This window comes from Seriola dumerili, unplaced genomic scaffold (genome assembly GCF_002260705.1).
Source record: "Seriola dumerili isolate Sdu_G_001 unplaced genomic scaffold, Sdu_1.0 BDQW01001087.1, whole genome shotgun sequence".
Taxonomy (NCBI): domain Eukaryota; kingdom Metazoa; phylum Chordata; class Actinopteri; order Carangiformes; family Carangidae; genus Seriola; species Seriola dumerili.
Window position 1 is genome coordinate 259,414 of NW_019175342.1, and position 23,290 is coordinate 282,703.

Consider the following 23,290-nt stretch of genomic DNA (forward strand, 5'->3'; position numbering starts at 1 on the left):
AAGGACTAACAGTTCCTGTTCGTGGGTTATATTAGCACGCAATTAATTTTAACAACTGTACCTTGGGCCTGTTTCCTACAGTGTTGTCAGAAGCTATAATTAGCAATTACCTGAGATGAATTTGCGGTGTTAATCTTCTGTATTCCAATAAATGCCAAAGGGCTGACATCTGCAGAGGACACGCGGGAGGAAAGATCAGGTCATACGTTTATTTGATGCCACATCCTGCATGATGTGGACGCCTTGGTTGTGAGTCAACAGGCATTACATTTGTCTCACTGGGCTGCAGGCAAGAAGGCATTATATTGAAAACATGAAGGTAAATTGTTTTATTTGCTTCTTTTTACTGTTAAATTTTGATTCTAACAAAGGACCAAATAGTATTTAAAAAGCAATAGAATAGAAGTAAAATAAAAACAACAAAAAAACACATGAAATCCAGCCCCACCAAAAAGCTCAGTCAGCCTTAAAAACAGGTCACCTTTAAATTATATTGAAAAATGCACTTTGGTCATTTCCTGTTAATATTATAGTATATTATGTCATTGTATATTTACCACCAACATTACCTAAATAATAAAGAAACCTAAAAAGATGTGACTGGCTGGTTTTAAAATTGTAAACTCTTGCAAACAAATTTTTTTATAGCTTTTAAAACCTATAAATAAGTAAATTAATGACCAGTGAAATCCTGAAAATCTATTTATATATAATGCATTTTTCAACAAATTTCAGTGTTTAATTAAAATTATGACACGTGTATAAATTTGCAAACTCTCAAACTTGCATGAACATGCAAACTTTTCATTTTTTAAGTTTAATTTGAAAATTCAAAACATTTTAGTAATACTTATTTGAAATTGTTTTACAATGCATGTTCATAAATTATATCTATTTTCTACATATATAGCTAATATTTTTCTAATGATGATAATAATAATAATAATAATAATTTAATTTTGCCATATATTTGTTGGAAGAATAGGAAACCTATGAAGATATTAGCCTTTTGCTCTTTAAACATTTTATTTTAGAAACATTTATTCCTAAAATCGAATCAAAAAGACAAAGCGAAACTTTATTTTGATTTTAAAAACTTCTACAAGCGTGTAACTGAAGGCCAGATCTGTCTGAAAAAAATATAATTCTCTGACTTACAAGTTTTTTTATTAAGTCTGATCCTGTAAGCTAAGGGTAGGACGCACACACAGACAGACACAGAGAGAAAACGGATGAATGTTGTTGCATGTCAGGACGTGTCACGACTGGAATTCAACTTTGACATCTGCTGTGTAAAATCACATATTGACAAGTACTGTGGTGATGTAAGGGAAAGACTGTGAGAGATCTGAACAATTTTCCCTTTGTGTGTGTGTGTGTGTGGTGTGTGTGTGGGTGTACGTGCGTGTGTGTGCGCTCTGACCACCTGAGATGGTCTGAAATAATTTGGTTTAAAGCTTCTTGATTTTTTTGCACTAAATCGAGTATTTTTCAAATATTACCACACTGTTCTAAACTTCACATAAAACAGGGACCTTGGACCATTTTTATGCAGCACAGGCATAATGCCATTTCTGCCCACTCTGTTACAAAAGAAAGGGGAAGTGGAGGAGAAAGAAGTTTCTACGAGTTGAGCAAAGTTTCCATGTTTTCTTTCCATTCTAAGCACAGGAAAAAGAGAAAGGTAAGGTGCGCAGAGAGCAGGCCTGACTGGTGGTGAGTAACACCCTGCAATTAGGAGGTGATGGGTTAGTAACCTCACAGGCCTCAGGGATATTAAATAATTACGGACAAGTTGACATAAACTACTATTTCCTTGGAAACTCTCATGAAATAGAAAAAAAAAATAAGTGTGCTTTTTTCCTTCCTCTTTCAATCACTTCATCAATCCACTTGTTCAAGCCCACACACATGCATTCACACACAGACCCACATTATTCTTCTTTAAAATTTCCTCCTTAACTTCTCATCACTGCCAGTCCTTCCATTTCCATCCAGCTCAAAATCTTTTCATCCATTCTACTCCCTGGAAGAGGAAAAAAAACTTTTCCCCTCTTTCTGTTCTCTTTCTCCCATCGGCACAGATTGATGTTAAAAGTGTGCCTGCGCATCGTTTGTAATTACACCTGTTTACACACTGAAGCATTACTATGTGTGAAAGTCTGGAAGCCATTTGTGGCATGAGGCTGAGAGGGAAAGACAGAGCGAGCGGGCTTTAAACAGCTCCAGAGACACGAGGGCTGATAGCAAGCCGGTGCTTCTGACATGACTGCAGACCTGGGTAATATTATACTCAAATATGCTTTCACATTTGTGCAATGGATTTGTCTGGGCAGACTGCTTCAGCCTCAAATGTAAGCACATCAAAGATAAGATCAAGCGCTCGTCATGATTTTTTTTTTTAAGTATCCAAAATTTATTCAGCCAGGATTTTCTTGAGGCTTGTGTGGTTTTTCTATGACTCAAGCCCATCTGCATAAATTTCACCTTATACAGTTAATTATAAACATAACTGTAACCTCACAAGTGAGTTATATTCCTAATCTATATTCTGAAAATATGTGGAGAACCAAATTCAATTTGGACTACTGAGAAGATATTTTGTGACGATCATTGGTTAAACACATTTGGGGGTTTTTGGCTTAGATTTGGTGGGCAGAAATCAAAACTTATACACTAATACACCAAAATGCATTGTGGGAACTGCATAGAGAGCAAACATTCACTCTTCATAACGCAAAACTGACTTTTAATCTTGATAACAGTGCTGTCAATTACAAAGACTGTTTCTCTTAGGGATGATGTTATCACAGTATAAATAAAACGGGGTAAAATTATAGGTTTCAAACTAAATTAGGAGATTCTGGCGCTGCATGTTACAAACAAAGATTTAATAAAACCATTTCAACATGTGGCCTCAGCTAGATGGGGCGGTATAGGATTTCATGTTCGCATATGCTAAGTGAATACATATAGAGTACTGCATATGTGTGTTTACATTACAATGGTTCCTGTGGCGTCACCGTGGCAAGGACACACGTACACACACACACACACACACACACACACGTACTGTTACTGGCATTTTCCGACAGGACGTTGCAGTAAAACTGAGAGTACAGAATTTCCCCTCGACCAGGGAGGCCAGTCCTGATAAGGTCAAGTAGGCAGTGTGATACATGAAGTGTGTGTGTGTGTACGTGAGGGGTGCTAGAGGAGTGTGTGTGTGTGTACTTGGTGATGGCAGAGTGCAGCAGCTCTCTGCTTTAACTATACATAGAAGGAAGAGCGTCTGTCTCACACTTTCTGTCTCACTCCTAACCGACGCGCATGCTGCACACACCTTACAGTGTTCCAGTCGGCACATGCCAGCGGCGCACACTGGCTACGATGCCCTGCCTACAGCTGCAGCGAGGGCTTTGAACCTCATGGTTAGCAAATACAGCAGGAATCAAGCAGATAATGAAACCCGATATCCCCTCCCCTCCATGCCCTGCTCCAGCAGCAGCCAAGGCCTGCTTCTCCTCACACAAGAGATGCACTATTGAGAGACTTTCTCTCTCACTCTTTCGCTCCCCCTCATTCTTTTATTTCTCCTCGGCCCTCGTTCTGCCAGTCGGCAAGGCGAGATGCCAACCTCTCCCCAAAGCCGGGCAGAGTGCCCTCACCCTTTATGCAAATGCTTCACCACAAGCCCAACTCACACATTCATTCTGTGCCCCCCACCATCACCTACTCCTCCATTCCTTCATTTATTTCTTTCACCTCTTACTCTGCAGTCCTTCTCTCGCTCTCTCTCTCTAACACTTTTTCTCTTTCCCGTCCTCCGTATTGTTGTTGCACTTCAACCATCCCTCCCTCCGCTTTTTGCTGCTTCACCCCTTCACGTCTACCAACTGCATGTGCTCTTTCTATCTCAATTGCTATCCATCTTCTAGCATCTCCCACTCCGCTCCCCCTCACTCCTTTTACTGTGGCGCTCCCTCTCTCCTCCTTTTCCCGCTGCCTCTCTCTCTCACACACAGCTTGACTCACCCAGACTCAAACTTGTACACTCATTCCTCGGCCGGTGCCAGACAGGCAAGTGCAGAAACTCCCTTTACCCTCTCTCCCTCTTTTTCGATCTCTTTCACTGTCTCTCGCTCACTCATACACACATTCACTCATGCCACAACCCATGCCCTGGTATACTTCCCTTAAAGGGAAAGATTCTCCTTTATAAATTATAATTCATCTGCCGCAGTTTGTACAACAATTATATCATCTGTCAGCGTTTAGGATTATATGAATAATTTGTGAGAGCTCAACTGGCACATTTCTCCTGTAAATTTATTACCTTCTTTTGTGTGATTGATTGCTTCCTCGATTGCTGAACAGGGCGTTAGTGGAGTGTACAAACACTATCGTTTCACACAAGAACAAAATATTAGAAGTATGTGTTAGGTCATGTTTACGTGCTTTAACGCCAGCCTATTTTATTTAGAGAAGTCCAGTAGAATGCATATTATCCCAAATGAATGGCGCAGGAAACATCACATTCATGATCAGGGGGTGAAACCTTGCTTTATGAATCCCTATAAAAAATCTATTAACTTTTCTTTGTTGACATTTTGTGGGGACTTGAGATTAATGGGGTGAAAAAGGGGGTTTTATATAGGAAATACTTTTTCTTTATTTTCTGAATAACTTAAAATCTCTGTAGAAGTCATTCAATCTCTATATTTTTCCGATTAAAATATTGAATGAATGTGTGTCGAGTTGCTGTCTGTGACTTCCTACATAAAAAAGAAAAAAACAAAACAAAAACAAAAACCAAATCAAAAGAGAGTTCTCAAAAAGGAAAAAGGACAAAACTCTTAGCCTGGTGATCACAATTAGTCATTTACATTTGGAACATTACAAATGTTTGTGGCGTGCTACTTCTCAGATGGGAAACCAACCCTGTTACATTACTATCCTATTTCTGCATCAGTGAGCTCCCTATGAGGAACACTGAAGCTTGCAGATTTAATTCTGCTTATCATGTGAGCTGGAGTTTTGCCTGTGCTGGGTTGGCGCTGCGAGGGTTAAACGGTGCCCGCTCCCTGTGGCATGATATGAGCTGGGCCTTTGCCTGTGCACTCTGCCTTGTCTGTGTTGAGTTGGTAGTGTTAGGGGTTAAGAGTGGGTGGCTTCCTATGTGACTCTGATCCCATTAGGGTTAAAAGGTGTCTGTTCCAAATGGCTTCCTGAGAGCCGGGTCTTAATCTCTGCAATGCTTGACAAGGTTTGGGTTAAAGGGAGACGGGCTCTTGATACGGCAGCAAATTATGAGCGACTCTGAGCTGGCAGTGTGAGGGTTAAAGGTCGCTCTGCCCATTTTGAGTGGCATTCCCTGTAGGGCAAACACCATGCCAGGCCGGAAGAAACAGAGGACACACACAAACACATGCAAGGCGAGAAACAAAGAGCCCTCACAACCACACACACACTCTCTCTCTCTCTCTCACACACACACACACACACACACACACACACACACACACACACACACACACACACACCACACACACACACGCGCGCAGAAACACACAAAGACACGTGCGCGCACACACCCAACGACTAAATCATTTTTGAAACTTTTATCCTCTCAAACCAGTGCTTTCCTTTTTTAAAGAAGAATCCTTTAAGAAAGCCAGGGCAGGACAGACAGACACACGATGCAGACGGGCGCCTCTGGGAGAGTGTGTGTGCAGTTATCTCCTCTGTGACCACACTCGCTGACTTCCCCAGCCTAAACTACCACCTCGCACCGACCTCAGGAGCACCACAGCACCACAGGCAGACAGCCATAAGTACATGTCCTCCGAGGGGACATAAAATGGAGGAAACCCACCTCGATAAAAAGGCACCTCACAAACAGGGCAGGGAGGGAAAAAAAAAAGAGGATAGAGCCAAATAAAAGTGCTTCAAATTAGAGTAGTGATGGATTTATACCAATTTTACAAATGTATTTCATTTAAAATATAATCAGAAAATGTGTATGTGAAAAGTAATTTACACACAACAGGAATTATAAAATGATTTTTTCAAAATGATTCAAACAAAAGAACAGTGTATGCTCCTAATACTACACTATATGGCAATGAGTGATAACTACATAATAGCTTGCATCTGGTATATTTATAGGTATTATTTTCTATTGGCCCTTAGTTACCTTGAAATCCCTCACAATTGTGCTGAGAGATGGAATAGCATGTAAGTCAAATACTGTATACGTGTAAATGTTCCTTTGCTGGCCTCGGATTGAATCCTGCCAGATTTTTTTTTTTTTTTTTTTTTTCACTTTTTCTCCTTTAGTCAGTATCCTGCTCACATTCACTGTTGTGTCATTGAAAAAAAAACAAAACAAAAAAAACAAAGCAAAAAAAAACAACATTTTTTTAACTGCAATAAATGTTTGCCAAGTTATTTTGCAGCAAATAGTGCAGTGTTTATCAACTCTCAGCGAAACTGGTCCGGTATGAAATACCAGTCAGTCTCCATTTATAAACATGTGATTGTATGAAAAGATAGTATCACAGAAAAGTGAGCCAGAAGGAAAGAGCTGGACTGAAAGCAGCAAGAGCTGCCACGTCAGATGCTGCTGAGGCTTCTTGGCTGTCAGGACTGAAACAGACACACACACACACACACACACACACACACACACACACACACACACACACACACACACACACACACACACACACACACACACTCATACAAATAGTGTAGACACACCAATGCAGAATGGCCTGCACACGCGCAGATCCACACATCCACACAAATGCACAAACACAAACGACTACGCGCGCACGCATGCACACACAAAGAAGGGTTTGCCTTTGCAGTGCTGTTTAGGGAGTTGGAGTCATCAGCCAAGCCTGACACCCCTGCTCAGTGTAGCCATCACCGCTGTTTGTCTGTGAGTCTGTGAGTCAACGTGCATGGGGCCGCTCCATCAACAACACACACAGGCTCCAATAATAAAACCAGCAAATCCTTCACTCCAGTTTGCCGACCACTCGCCAGAGAGGCCTGCTCTGGGTCTGATCATGTCCTCTTTGGATTGCTACTGGATTTACACTTATTATTTGATTACACTCTTGAAGCATTGAAATAAATATTTTATTTCCCAAACTTCAGTACAGTGTTTGAATGCGCTTTAAATATATACTTTTTTTTTTCTACCTTTAAACTGTGACAACCACAAAGACGACAGCACAGTATCTTCTGAATGCTGTTTCAGAGAGCTACATATAGGGAAATGTTGTGGGAAATATTCAAGCTCTTTGGCTGCCCAAAAAAAATCAGATGCAAAATAGGATTTGGCCTCATCTTTATTTAGGCTAGCTTTCCAATTCCTGGAGAAATTGCATTATTGAATACAACAACGCCATTGTTTCAGCAAATTTTAGGGGGGCTTTCAGCTTTATATATTTTCAGAGAGGAAAAATCAAAATGGGAACACTGTTTTTCAATCTGAAGGCTCTTGTGCAGAGATTTGATTCTCCAGATAGCACTTGGCACCGTTTGCCTCCTCTAAGTACTATAATATGGTTATGATACATTAGCATTCCTTCACATCACCAAAGAAACCCAATATGTGTATATCAAGCATTTTAGTCAGTGGAAGAACAGAAAAGAAGCAGAGAGAGAGAGCCAGAGAGAAGGGAGAGGAGGGGGGTGAGGGGGGGTCCAGAAGATGGAGAGTCAGGTAAAGGATTAGCATTAAGAGGCGATAGGAAGTAAAAAGTTGCCTGATGAGCAGCATTCCAACGGACAAAGCCTGGCGAATGGTGAAACTGTTTAAGATAGCCTGCGCTGTTCTCAGGAGACGCAGGCAGGGAGTTAGTAAAGTGGCTTTTAAGCTCACCAAATCCTACATATCCCAGATAAGACTGTGGCTCTTCCTGAGGGAACGAAAGAGAGGAGTAGCAGAGGGGGCTGGAAAGAATGAGGTAAAATGGAGGAAGAGACGGTTGAAGTAAAAGATGTAATGAGAGAGAGCGTATGGGGGGTTGGGGTGGGGGGTGGGGGGCTGAGGGATGATAGAGAAAACAGAGGGAGATAAGGCAAAGCAAAAGAAAGAGGGGAGGCTTTGAGAAAGAGACAGAAAGTGTAAGGGTAAGGGAAGAAAGAGCATTTTTTTTTTTTTTTCAGATGGGAGCACATGTGAGCTTTGGTGTTGGTTGATCCTGTCTCTTACAGTGCAGTGAATGAACCCAGCGACACTGAGCAGCCCTGCCTGCCTCTCCGGCAGGATTTTATCACCTGAGTGAAAGGCGGCTTGAATACACACAAGCCAACGTCATCAATCCCTGCTCTGCTCTGTCGCAGAGAGAGAGAGAACCTGTGCAGGCTTTTAATGCAATGTTTTGGATATTGTTTCGGCAACAAAGTCATAATACAGAGGTGCGGGAATCCCTCGCCACACACACACACACACAAACACACACACACACGCGCTAAAGCCTGTGTATTGTGAGCCAGATAGTATTTGCATGTGCATAAATATTCAAACCCGTCCAACCTCTGCTGCAACAAACAGTATTGCAGAGTTGCATTCACCTTTCTTACACTCACCTGTATGGCTGTCTCTTATTTCGTTTAAATCATTTTTGCTCTTTCATGTTTTTTTATCCGCACTTTCTGCATACATACAACTGTTGACTGCACGGTACATGCATGCGCATAAAAAGACAGGAGACAGGTGCACAACACACACAGGCCAGAAAGCAGAGAGTCAACAAACAGGGGTCAGTTTTTAATCATCCCTAGTTTGTTTATTTAGCAGTGGTCAGGTTTTCACTCATAAACCTCCCAAACTCCATTGCAAAATTCCTCCTTTTAGACCCAAGAGAGAACATTCAAACAGTATTAATTCCTCTTGCTGGGAAAAGGGACGGCCTTTTCCCGGAGCAATCCATAACATCTGAATATAAAAATAAATACGAAGAGCGGGCGCGCTCTTAAACCCAAAGTGAGGAGGGAAAAAACCTGCCGGGAAGTTTGACGGCAGTGTATGTTTTTCCTCTGTTTCACCAGTGTCTGGGACAACATTTTTTTTTTTTTTTTGCTGTGTAGTCACCCTCACTAATGCTGCAGCTGACTACCACCTTTTCGCTTTCCATCTGTCTCGCTATCTTCGTTTTATTAATGTCTTTATTGAACCTTTTCTATCTCCGTCTTCTCTTCTCAATATTTACCCTTGCTCCCTCTCCGTCTCTCTCTCTCTCTCTCTCTCTCTCTGCTGGACGCCCCTGTGCCAGTTAACTCACCACAAGCCAGAGGGAGGACCGCAAGAATGCTTAAATCAGCATAATTAGGCCTGTGTGTACTTTAAACACACACGTTTCCCCCGAGCCTGGACCCCTGCCACCCGTACAACACTGTGTACGCAGCCACGGCCCGTCTCTTTGAGTCAATAAACACAAACATATCAGCAGTACGCCTCACACACATTCACACAGTACACACACACACACACACACACACACACACACACACACACACACACACACACAAATACATATGCAGTACATGAGGTGAAAAATGATGCTGTATTCCTCTCCCACCCCGACTACTAGAAGCTACCTCCCTCATACAGCTGTCACACCCCCAGCCCAAACCACCACCACCATCACCACACTAACACAGTTTGACCCTTTACGCTGTATAGCCAAAGGGGGAGGAAAGTAAATGAGTTTAATATGGGCGGCTTTGTGCTGAAAAGTTGCACGTTCGTTGAAAAATTTCCATAAGCAAGCCAGTAAAAATTAAGCACGAGCATGCACTAAAACAATGGCCTGGATCTCAATTGGGTTTGTGGTTTTGTCCCACACACATCTGTATGTGTTTTAGGGTGCAGTGGTGCATTAACAAACAACTGCCTCCCAGCGAATCCAGGGTGCATATGGGGATTATCAGTAGTCATTACAGACCATTTAATAATAATCACCACCATCAAAAACGAATCAGTCCAAGCATGTGATATTCGGATGGCCAATATCACTGGCTGAGTGGATCATATTACTGAAGATGGGAGCTGATTAGACAGTGTCTGGCATTTCATTTCAATTATCATAGAGGGATCCACACGCTTTGTGAGCAGAACCTTATTATTGTCTTTATCTGCCCTTTTTTTTTTTTTGCAGGGCAAAATGCCGCTCCACATGTGCTCATCAGTGTATCTCTGTGTGAGATAAGAGTCGTAACAGAGATGACACCCTTGAACTTACAGGATCAAAACATTCAGAGGAAGAGTTTGAAAGTCTGTGACAAAGGCTTATTATAGAGGCATCCAATAAAAACATTACACTCCCTCCCTCAGGAGCTCAAACACTCTCCGCTCCCGAAGAAGCTTCAGGTGCAGATGGACACCGCGCCTGCACTAACACAGACCCAAACACATCGAAACACGATCTTGTGAATCTGTGAAGAAGAAGATTGCTGAACATGAAAGGCCTGCTATAGCTGCTCAGCCTGCGGCCTTATACAATTCATTTCCATTCTAAAGTTATGCATGGAGAACAAGTAACTCCAGTAGAGAATATGACTTATGCCACTGGCTATGGAAGTACAGTGGCGTTGCTATGGAGTTTATATGTCATTAAAGAAAAACAGCAAGTTAATTTGATTTCCATTTTTAACATCACCCACCTCAAAAACAGATAAATTTTCTATGGACTCAGCTTAATTTCCTCATGGCTTAATACTCCAGAAACTGATCAGAACTCCATGCCCAGTCTACTTCCAAAAACATTTTGTCAGCAGCATTTGATCAAAATGGTGTGATACTGTTTATATGAGGGTACACACTGAAAAATAGTCACAAAGAAGTCAGTCTGTCTGTGTGTGTGTGTCTCCCTTTCTCTGTGTCTGTCTATTTCCTCTCTCTGTCTCTCACACACACACACACACACACACACACACACACACACACACACACACACACACAGAGGCATGAACACACTCATGTCTCTGTTTGTGTGCTCGCACAGCTGTGGATCTTGTGCAGGGTTCAACCAAGGTAAAGATATGGTATATTACGCAATGGCTTATAGATTTTTCCACCCCTGGCGAGCTGCCAGCGCTCTCAATGGGAGAGCGAGTGTGTGTGTGTGTGTGTGTGTGAGAGAGAGAGAGAGCGAGAGAGAGAGAGAGAGAGAGAGAGAGAGGGGATCAGAGAGCAGCACACTTTGTTCCATAAAGTCTGACTCACTAACTGGATTCACTGGCTGCTTCGCTGGGACTGCAGGCCTCTATGACCAGTAGTTACACTGAGGAAATAGGGCTGAACACAAGTGTGCAAAAGTGTGTGTGTGTGTGTGTGTGTTTGTGTGTGTGTGTGTGAGAGAGTGTGTAAGCTACTTAATCACAGTGGGAGTGAAGACTGCTGGTGAGTGGTGATTGGAAGATTGTTACTGCATTTGCGTCAAGTATCAGATATATTTGTTATTTGTTAGGTCTGGTGGATATTTCAGCTTTTGCTCCCTCAGGCAATGTGGACTGCTGCTGCTCCACATTGGTCTCTCTGCCACACACACACATACACACACACACACACACACACACTCAAACATGCACACACACACACATCGTGCAAGCAAAAAATAAATGACCTTAGGTAGTCATTCAACACAGCAGGGTGTCATGGTTATGCATTCTGACCTATGTATTTCCATCAACTACAATTTAAAGCTACAGTAAACATGTAGACATGAGTGAAGGCTTTACATGCAGAAAAGCAATTTGTTTTTGCCTATGCTGTTTTCATTCTAAAAGGTCAATACTTCACTTCTTTATGCTTTATGGTTCTAGGAGCATGCAAACTTACTTGACAAAACAAAACAGTCATCAGACTCCAATGTTGTTCTGTGAAATTGCACAAATAAATGCCTTTGACGTGAACAACAAAAACTCTAATGTGCATGCATGACAGACATTTCACTGGAGACTACTTCCAAAATGAGTCTTGGAAGAGTCAGCAAGAGCGGTCCAATCTGTTTTGAATCAGACGCTCGCCTGTCAGGATGATCAATCCCACTGTTTTCTTGATTTACTTACCGAGTACGTGACATGCATATGTTAATGAAACTTGTGCGTTTCTCATATCAGTCTTGTCCATATTCTCCCGCCTGGATTAAGAAGGCGGACATACTGTTCACACACAAGGCAGAGAAATGCATTCACAGAGCTGATTTGGTCTAGATCTTGCGCACCGAGGTTTCCCCAACTCTTTTAATTGGGCTCTTGATGCTCGACATAGGGTGTACTTCCTCTAATTAGCTATATCTATAGCGTATGGGAGAGTGTATGAATGCATGCATGTGTAAAATCCTCTTTTGAGCAACTCCAAACTAACTAAGAGCTTTAATTTCACGCTAGGCTGCATTGTCCCATTCAGTGGGGTTACCCCCACAAAAAAGCCTCTGAGAAAATCAAAAAGAACGAAAAACACACCAAGGGGCGACGGAGGAGGGGGGTGGGGTGGTGGGGTGGTGGTGGAGAAAGACAGAGTGAGAAGGAGCGAGAGGGAGAGACAAACAACAACAACAACAACAACTGAAGCTCATCCTTGAACAATACAGATCTCTCGCTAACCGTCACTTCTCTTTTAAAGGGAGCTAATTGAGTAGGCGGAGGGGGTGGAGGAAGAGGAGCAGGATGAAGGTGAAGGGGAGTCTGTCCCGGGGGCAGCTGCCAGAAGGGAGCGGTACATTAGCTCTTGTACCTTCTCATCTCTGGATTCCTTGTGGGTTCCTCACGTTTCCACTATCTGATTATTTCATCACTTGCTGGCGAACTACAGTTTCTTCACTGTGAGATGACTGTGAACTGCTGTTGCACCTTCGATTCTCAAACCCGACAACAAATAATAACAGTGTTGCACAGGGAGGATATGCAATTATCAGTCAATCACACATTTATGTTAAGCACCTTATTCTTATCCCCTGCCAAAAATAAAATTATATGGAGTAATGAGCATTGCAACGGCGAAAGCTCTGCAGGATAATTGAGTGTAGTTAGTTTGGGGGTTCAGAGGAGACATGTTCTCCAGTATCAGCGCACTGAAGTGATTTAGACTCTGCTGCTCCTCTGCCACACGTCTATCTATCTGTCTACAACATACGTGAGTGTTCTGTCTGATTTCAGATGAGTGTGCCTCTGTCTGCGTGTGTGTGTGTGTGTGCGCGCGCACATTCATGCGTGTGTGTCGTACAGTTTGGTAAACACAACTATATCACAGACCAACATGAGAGCGCTATAGGGGCCGCCCGCTTCTACTGGCCACAGATCAGCCTAAACCTAATCCACACTAGGAGGCAGAAGAGGACAGAGGGGGAGGCTACATGTATTCACATGGACACACACACACACACACACACACACACACACACACACACACACACAGGCCCATCCATCCAGGGAACAGCCACCTATTACCCTGTTGTGCCAATTGCCTCAGTTAAGCATGATAAATCCATTTTCTATGGGCGGTCAGGAAGACTGCACAGATAAGGGATGAGCAGAGCAACACAGTGCTGGATTTAACCCACCTCCAAGACAGATTCACACACATTCACACAGACACACAAACGCACAAACGGACTGTCCATAAGCTACCTCGGGGTGTTGCTCAGGGCCTCACTTGCTCTTCCATAGTGAATCTAAAAACTAATATTTTTTATGATGTGCACACATTTGATTCTTGATCCATGATGCGTGATTTGAAATATTTGATCCAAAGATTCACTTCAAGTATTTTAGTCAAAACATCCCTCGCACAAATCAAGTACATTTTTTTTCTTTCCATGTAATCAGAATTTATTCAGACACTGTTTAACTGACATGGACATGTTGTGCCATTTGCCACTTCCCCGCACTCTTTCCTCCGTCCCATCTTTCTGTCCCTGCCTACCAGCTCTCACTCTGGGCCAAGCAGTGTAAGGTGGACCTGGTCTGCCTCCAGCAGAAAGGATGAATAAGTAAAAGGAACACAATGTACCCCTGGGTTCTGCCTGCAACCCACTGCCTGCCTGCCGTCCTGGCACAGTTGGCAGGCCACTTTTACCCTGCCTACCGTCCACTAGAGCAAACCTATTCTCTGCTGCCTGTGCTGTGCCTACCAACAAACTCAGTGTGAGCAGGATTAGTGTGTGTGTGTGTGTGTTAGTGTGTGTGTGTGGGTTTGGTACAAAGTGACACCAGTAAGGTTTGGTATGTTACCAGATCATGCAGGCCCACCTCGGCTTACACCCGCACCTCAGCCGTCACCGTCCGGTCCCAGTGAAACCAGAACCAAGGGCTGACGTAGGAGAGCCATCAGCCCAAAACGGGGGGGGGGGGGGGTAGGCTAAGAAACACACATATACTGTACGCATGCACACACACACACGCGAACACACACACACATGAACACACACACATGCTATGACAGCCTGGTGTGGACTTAAATCTTGAACATCAGCCTTTTAATGAATCGATACTGGTATTCAAGACAAAATAAAACAAATGTCGGGCTAAAGAAATTTGTATTTCATTTCAGTCAAGATATTTGAGACAATATATTGTATGCGAACTCATTGTGTGGCCTCCACACACTATACTGCCACAGACTTCATACGCACTAACCCACAAGCACAGTTTAGTTGAGATGATAGGCCTTTATCTCCATCACCAAAGATACTGACAACAAAATCTCCACATTTTTTTCTCTTCTGCTGCTGTGGCTATATGGCATGGATACAGCATGTATAGCTTTCACTGCGTGCTTTCAAGTGCTTTGCCAATGTGCACGGTCGAGTGAATTTCAAGGAGTCATTTGATCTCCAAATCTGAAAACACGTTAGAAGTGCAAATAATCGGGCGCATGAGCGGGACTCGAGCAAAGCAACCGAAACTTTTTTTTCTTTCCTCTTCTTCTTCTTCTTCTTTTTTTCTTTCTTTTCCGTGTGAAATGGTTAAACAATCACAAGCACAGTGTTAAACATCTCTGAGTTTGCAGCAAAGCTTCGAGAGTTGGCAGTGTTTGTGAGACGCGCTGTATAGGCTATTAGCAGCCCACATCTCATTTGGATAAGCGGGATTTAACTGGAGTCTGAAATAATTGATTTCAAAACGCAGCACATAAAAGTTTTAATTAACGACGCCTCCTCGACCTTCAAAGCACATTAAAACTTTATGCAAATGCATTTCCGTCGCAGGCATGTGAAACAATGCCACGTAGCCCGTATAATAAAAAAAAATAGAAATAAAATTTAAAAAATAAAAATAAACTCCCGGTGCTGTTTGGCAAATGCTTGTGCACCACTCACGGCTGATCGGGTCTGTCACCAACCGGGCCATTCCAGCAAAGCTTTTATCAGCATTAATAATACATTGTAGATTGTTTACTGCAGTTTTTCTTTGCGTGTTTTCTGTCATTTGTTAATTATTTACATGACTAAGATCAGTCTTAACGGAGTCACAGGATGACAATAGCAGTAGGCCTGTTGGTACAAGTAGGTTTGTGCACGTCAGTGTAATCCGTACATGTGTGCATGGGTGTGGGCACACATTGAAAAAAAAAAAAAAAAAAAACCAACAACAACACAACAACAAGCAATTCCGCCTTTCGCAGCGTCCAACCACGGAGCATTACAACAACCGATTAAAACAAATTGAAGGCGGATGTTCAAGTCAAAGCTTTTAATTACAGGTGTTAAACAGAGAGGTGTCACTTGATGTCCAAAAAGCAGGCTGCATGGGCGTTCTTCAAGTTAATTTTTGACTGCTGTTATCTTAATATCCTCTAAATACAAACACACGCGTTCCTTGAGGAGATATGAGAGTGCACAAACAAATCAGCTCTGCTTGATATCCATCAGTAGGAGCCGGGAGACGCACGAACAGCAGCCTAAGCAGATCAATATGTATCGCGCATATGGGGAGCACGCGTCCATGCGGCGCTCGTGCGAGAGGATCTGCTGCCAATTAATTTTAATTAATGGAAAGAAAGAGGAAACTCGATGCGGACCTCTGCCTCATACCACCAGGCTTGGAAAATTATCTGTGCTAAATATGCAGTAGGGCTGTTGGACTTATTTTACGCAGCAAATCAAATGGACTATTGATTAGAAAATGTCTCCCTCGCTGTTTTTAAACTCCCAGGCGGCAGGAGAAATGGTCAGGAGAAAGGAGAAAGACAGAAGAAGAGTAAGTGATGTGCCTGAGTCTGGTGCAGCCGTGCACGGCTTCTGGCGTTGTTGCTGTAGCTAATAATAAAAAATAATAATAATTAAAGAAAAAAAAAAGATGTGAGGAAATGTAGTTTTACATGTAAGCAGCCTGTCCTCTGTGTGTCTGACAACTAAACAGAGTCAGAGAAAACACACTGAGGTCTGGTCAGAAGGCCTGAAATAACACTGAGGAGGAATCCTGCATGTTTTCCACGGAGCTCTTTAAATGAAGACTGTTCTGTTTAAGGAAAGGAATGATTACAATTTCTCTGCTACATCACATGTGGTGTGTGGCTCTAATGTGATCTCAAATATAATTTTGGAAAATATATAGGCTACATATAATGTGCTATTATAAACAGCAAAGCTGAGCAAGTGAGGAGGGCGGCAGGCCATGACCTCCCTGCATCACTAGAAATTTGAACCAACAGGTCTAACGCTGAACAGTTGTAAGTTTATAATGCAAAACGATTTCACATTGTAAGTGTATGTGTTAAAATTACAGTCTGCTGCCTGTTGAGTAGCTACATTTCATGCACTATAACTCCTGACTAACTTAAGTTCTTGACCTCAGATTAAAATAAAAAAATAAGAAATACACACGTGACAAATACTGATATTAACAAGGTCATATTCCACCTAGTTTTTAAAGGGGCCAAAACAGTGAAACAGAAAAGTGACTTCCAGCCCAGTGTTTGATGTGATAAGCCGAGCGGCAGAGAGAAAAACGGACATGCGGCGGCCTGAAGCTGAAGCTGCAGCTCTCATCTGTTAACTCTGCAGTGGCTGCACTAAATGTCTAAATCTGTGAAGTGCCCTCTAATTTAGAAAGATAACTTTAGATGCATATGCAGGTTACATATTACGATCAAAGACAGCTGCAAGGAAAACAAAAAAAAAAGGTCATTTATAGTTTGACCTTTGCTGCTGTGAGCTGTGCTCTGCTTTAATCTACAGATAAAACTACCTGCATTGAAACAAGAGGCACAATCAACACATGAAGAAAATGTACTTACTGTAGAAAAGGCAAATTACAACAGGCTGAGTGAAGGCTATATCAAAACGGCTTAAAGGTTAACTTGGCCCAGTATTTTCAATGTGTACACATTAATCAAGATTATTTCTAGCACATATATTTTTTTTAACATAGACTAAATATAAGCCTATCTTAAGTGAAGACCAGGGTCTGTGAGCTGATTAAAAAATATATATTTCTAGACTTTTTCTGTACAGTGCCTGAGGTGCGTGTGGCCCCAAAAGGTCAAAACTGAGTCTATAATTTTGCATTTGATAACAAAAATATGAGTTGAATATTCAAAGTAGGTTTCTTAATTACATAATGCAATATATTATATTGAATTAAGACAAATAAAGCAGAAAATAACACGTATTCGCCACTAACTGAAACATTACTCGAAAAGGCCTTTAAAATTACGCACCGAGTAAAGCGAGTTTTTTTTTTCTATTTTTTTTTTTTTTTTTGTTAATTAACCGAGTAAAAGCTCCATCCTGTGCTGCCTTTTATTGTAATGATGATGTAAATAAGTAGTAGCTCTGTTGCTTCTTTAAAGGTCAACCGTATTTTGTCATTAATCAAACTGCAACCACGCAGCTCGGACACACGCCCACCATCCCTCTTTCGCCTTTAGGATGCCTGAAAAAAAAACAAACTTCCTTTAATTTGAAAACGAGGCTGCTGAAGTAGAACAAACTAAACGAGGGAGGGCTGTGAGCGTGTCCACGGTGACCCTAAAGGCCCCCCAGCACCGACCGTGGCTGAAGACCGGCAGACCTCCCCGTAACAGCCGCAAGTCAGAATCCCACCTTCATATAAAAACATAAAGTGTCCTACAACTCAAGAAGCCGCGGTAGAAGTCGATATGTGCTTTATTATATTTGCCGACAAAAGCCGATTATTGCCTCGGGGTGATTGTAATTAGTCGCCAACCGTCAGGGAACCGAGCCCTTCTTCCCCTTTCTCCAACCTCCGTTTTATATAAAATAGATTTGGGAGAAGCGCCATTTTCTCTCCAAACCATGCGCAATGAGACGCACAAGAAAGCCCGTTGGAGGAGTGCCATTAAAAAGAAAGGGGGAGAGAGAGAGCGAGGGAGAGAGGGAGGTTAAACACTATCGGGGGAAAGAGAGCAGAGCAGAAAAAAGGTCCTTAAAACGCAACAAATGACAAGCAGCAGCGCGACACACAACACAACACTGTAACCACATACAGTAGAAACAAACCGGAGGCGCACTACACCGGAAAAAAAAAATAAGGCAAGCGAAGAGGAACATGAAAACGGCGATATATTTCTTTTCATACCTGTGTCAAGCAGTAAGGGGAGTACATGGTTGTGTCTAGAGATGAAAATTGGAGTTGTTGATAATAAAGTTGGATGGAGGTTCGCTGCGGTGCCGCATTGCAAAGCCGCTGTGGCTCAGTCCAGGCTGTAACCCCGCCTCACTCACAGTGAAAGCTCCGCACTAACTTTAGAGGAAAGTTTTTGCAGCTCTCTCTCCCTCCCTCCCTCCCACCCTCTTTCTCTCTAACTCTCTCTCTCTCCCTCTCTCTCTCTCTCTCTCTCTCTCCCTCTCTCTCTCTTCCTAGCCGGTTCTCTTTCAGATCGACACAAACTTGACTGTCTATTTGAAACAATCATTTTTAATGTTAGTTTTTTTTTTACGGATCGGGGCTTCGTTACAACCCCAAAGAGGAATCGCTTGAGCGATAGTATTCCTGCAGCACTGTGGTGGCTTATAGTGGTACACAGTGGTGAGTTCAGTCACCTCATCCTATTTAAAGTTATTTATTTATAACATCTGTAAATATTCAAATCAATCATTCAATCAATCATTCAATCAATCAATCAATCAATCAATCAATCGATCTATCTATCTATCTATCAGTTACACCATTATGACTTTATAATACTTATGTTATGGCATTTACATAATTTTTTAATCTATCAGTTTAATATTCCAGAGAGACTGTCACACTGTGATGTTTCAATAATCTTTCTAGGGCAGACACACAGTAGCTATATTTTTGTTTTATAAATCAGCCTTCACGGCAAAAGCTTTGCCAATGAATACAGAGAAAACGTAAATGACTGAAGGTGCAGATTTCCTCAAAATGATACTTTTCTCAACTTTCATATCCTTAGCGTCCATTGCTTTTAAGCAAAATGCAGAAGCAGGCCCGAGCGTGACCGAAATAGAAACAAAGGTTTGAAATTTACAACTCTGTTCTGATTTTGCTGTGGTGTTCTGTCAGTGAATCTGCCGGAAGGTGACACACAGCTTTCCACACACATACAAGTAAACGAACTCAAGTGTCTTTAAGTGGAAGAGAGCCCCCCCCCCCATATCCCTAACTTCACTATTTGTTAATGTAACTCAACAGTGAGCCGTGGACGGAAAGTATTTGATGCCGCTGAAACATCAGCTCAAATTTGTGTTGAATTCAGTTTACAATGTGTCACGCCTGGACTCGAAGCTCGACTCTGTCAGCTCCACTTTGGCTGGAGGACGCTCAGTGCCGTTCGTTTTGGGACAAGGCGCTCCTCATCTGAAAGTTATAACCAGCCCTATAAAATATTTATAATAGAAAAGAAGAGCATTCAAATATTCTCCAAATTTCTGGGGACCTCTGTCAATGCCTTCAGGGAACCAAACAAGTCCAAAGTTATTACAACAAGTTGTAAATGTACTGTGTGTAGGACTGTAATTTATTCAGCTGTGATACCTTTTGGATTCCTGTTACTCTCCTTTTTAACCAAGTCCAAGTCATATTCTAGCGTACTGTATGTGTATATGGAAACAAAAGATACCTGAACTTGGGCGAAGTGGTCTAAACCAGTCTCATTGTGACTCCTATTGTATGGAAGCGATACACTCTGTTTCTAATCAGGCTTGGCTTTATCCTCGCCCGCTGCCTGCTCCTCAGCCTAATCAAACTCATATATGCAGGCAGAGTGCCTGCAATTATACATAAGCCCCTGCCTTGTGCATGTGTGTGAGTGTGTGTCTGCAAGAGCCTTGGGAGAGGGTTTGCAAGTGTGTGTACAATTCTGTGCGTGCATATGTCTGAGAGTGTGTGTTTGAGTCTGACAAAACGTGTGCGTGTGTGTGTGCAAGGGTGCGGTTTCGGGGGTTGAAGTCACCCCAGTGCTCGAATGCCAAGTTTTTCAGGGGGATATGAAGCTGCGCAGCTTTACGAGACCTCAGCCTATGTAGGATACTTAGACACTCACACCACAGACACACATGCATATAATGTGCAGTATGTACACACACACACACACACACACACACACACACACACACACACACACACACACACACACACACACACACACACACATGCATATACATACACAGCCCCAAATGTCTTGTGGTCAAAGATACGCTGGCACAAGCAACTAGAAAAAGGAATTAGATTGAGAGAAAGAAGGAACACACTAAATAAAAGTGAAAGAAAGTGAAGCATATTGAGGTGTAGTCTGTTCCTTTCCCAAAGTCTCTCCTCTTTCCAAACCACACCCCACCGCGGCACAGGCCCAAACCCCAAAGCCTTTGTGTGCTCCCTCGCTTTCCCTCTTTCTCTTTTTGTCTGCCCCTTTTTCTGTTTCTCACTGCTTCTTTTTAGTGACCTTTTTCTCCTTTTCTATTTTATAATCTTCTGCTGTTCTTCCTCTCTTTCTGCTGCCTTAATCACTGACACCGTCTGTTTGGTCTTTACTGGTTTTCTTTGTCTCTGGCTTCAGTCTGGCCTGAGACGTCCATCTCAGTATTCAACACTGGCGCTTAGCTGTAACAAACTATAGCAACCACGAGAGTTACAAAACACTGACGCTCAGGTTTTCTTTCCAAACTCTCTGTCTCTCTCTCTCTCTCTCTCTCTTTGATCAAACAGTCCAGTCTGACCATCACCTATGAAAGCCCCTCGAGCGCGCAGGGTTCTCGTGGTTTCTGAGTCTATGTTTGCCATTATAAAGCACATGAGAAAACCATATGGTGCGTCTAAAGTTAGCATGTTGTGGTCTTCCATTGACACACAGCGCTACCCATATACTTGCTGTTTACCATCGCCTGTGGCTAGGCCATTAAATATTGAAAGTGATGTAGCATACTGACACTGCCATTAGCATGCTAAATGTGTGAGACAGGTGGTTGAGGCTGCCTTTCAAAAGGCTGGAAATATGTGAACGAAAACGTGTGTGTAACTGTACCGTTTACTACACCGTACAGTGTAAATATTGTTTGAGTAAGCTGTTTATGTGTGCTCTGGGAGGGAGCACGCCAGTCAAATGCATACAGGCATATGCAGTCAGAAAGAAATGGCTGACTGGCCGTTATGGCTAACAAGCATATCATACACAGTGTGGATCCCAGAGACTCTATGGATCTGTTTGCAATCTGAGTGTGTGTGTGCAGAGCAATGTGTTACGCCTGCTGCTTTTTATGTGTTTACTGTGAGAAATGGCTGCTCATACGTTTTACTCCGACTGGTTTGGATTACTCCGTTTCTACCGTGTTTTTTATTCGGAAGGAGGAAAAACGTATAGATTTATTTTTCTAGTCTGATGTCATCACTCCTTAATTTAAGCGTTAAATGCGGCATGTCATACTACAGCACACAGGCCAAAGGAGCCATTTTACAGGCAGTCCGACGGTCATCTATAAATGCAGCATGAAAGATAATATATTTTACAAAGATATGAAAGTAACCACAAGCAGTATATGTCACACACAGAAAACATCCTGCAAAAAAAAAAAAAAAAAAATCAGTTCGGTGACATTTTGTATTTTGTTTTGTTTTAACTGGCTGCTGACTGGTGTAAAGAAAATGCGACTCTGCAACAAAGCCAAACGTCTGACAAGCGTTAATAATACCTTGTAAAAATACATGTCACAGAAAAGTTGAGATTATGAGGAAATGCAGTGTTTTTGCAGGGCACTGTTGCCACACATCATCACAGTCAGACAGATGAGTGCAGGACATTCATGCTGACATGTGGGAGATTTTTTGTTTTATATATACAGGAAATGGATATAAAAGCATGCTAACAACAAAGTGTCAACACTCAAAAATGTGTGGATGTGTTTCCTGGACACATTAACCCCAGCACTTCCAATTCAAGATCTGAAGAATGAAGATAATATAGTGGTTAACATCCCCATGGTGAAGTGTGACCGTGTAAAAATGATTCTGCAGCACGCTCTGCTGAGTCTTTTGTACTCTGAACGCCCTCCTCCTCTCAACTGCAGTAAATCTTTACAGAGGAAAAAGGAGATTATTCTTAATGAACCGGGCTTGTTTGTGTGTCCAGGAAATAAATCTTGAGACATCGATACAATCACAAGGACAGATGTAGAGAGGTTGTAGTGTGCATGTGTTTGTGTGTTTATATATACCCTATATGTATCAGACACGAGGAAACATTCAGGCATCCCGGGGCCTCTAGCAGGATCGTCGTTTACCAGGTAGGTGTCAGTAGCCTAAAAGACAGAGAGATGGTTATTTAGTTAAAATCTTATTAACTTAGTAGCACAGTGATTTTGTCATAATATTAGTGACTCCTTTAGGAAGCAGATCTCAACCATGTTTGGCACTACGTCACCAGAAATCCTCACGTTTGCTCATTTAATGGCTGCTTGAACCTGTTACTTTGGTTCCAGTAGGAAGAATAAGCTTGCAATGAATAGTGAATATTAAAACATTTTAATAATTGAATTTCTTTCATTATTTACAAAAGACAATGTTATATCTGGCATTTGCTGTTGTTTGACAAATGTTGAACTACACCAGTCCTAAGAAATAATGCATTTATAAAAAAGAAAAAAAAAAAAGAAAAAGAAAAAAAACTTCTGGACAGGCATTTGTGAACGATCATGTCCTGAAATCACCCCGATCAAACATGGATTTTCTTGCTTCCTAAAATGTACCTGTGCTGTGTGAGACAGCCTTATAACCTCTGCTTGTTTCATTTCTCCCCAGAAAGCACAGCGCCTGCTAACAACTCTTACACTATACATCCCCAGCCAGA

The 23,290-nt window shown here is 42.2% G+C and overlaps 1 protein-coding gene across 9 annotated transcripts in view; it reads right to left on the bottom strand.

Moving 5' to 3' along the window:
• LOC111237661 (nuclear factor 1 X-type-like) overlaps nucleotides 1-23,290 on the bottom strand; it is a 110,937-nt gene that overhangs the window by 80,466 nt on the left and 7,181 nt on the right. For 8 of the 9 annotated variants that reach the window (XM_022766840.1, XM_022766842.1, XM_022766833.1 and 5 more), the window contains exon 2: nucleotides 22,659-22,742. In XM_022766840.1, the coding sequence (XP_022622561.1) occupies nucleotides 22,659-22,742 (84 nt within the window). Of the gene's footprint in view, nucleotides 1-18,564; nucleotides 18,696-22,658; nucleotides 22,743-23,290 lie in introns of those variants that run through there. The other variant, XM_022766834.1, reaches the window with a different exon arrangement.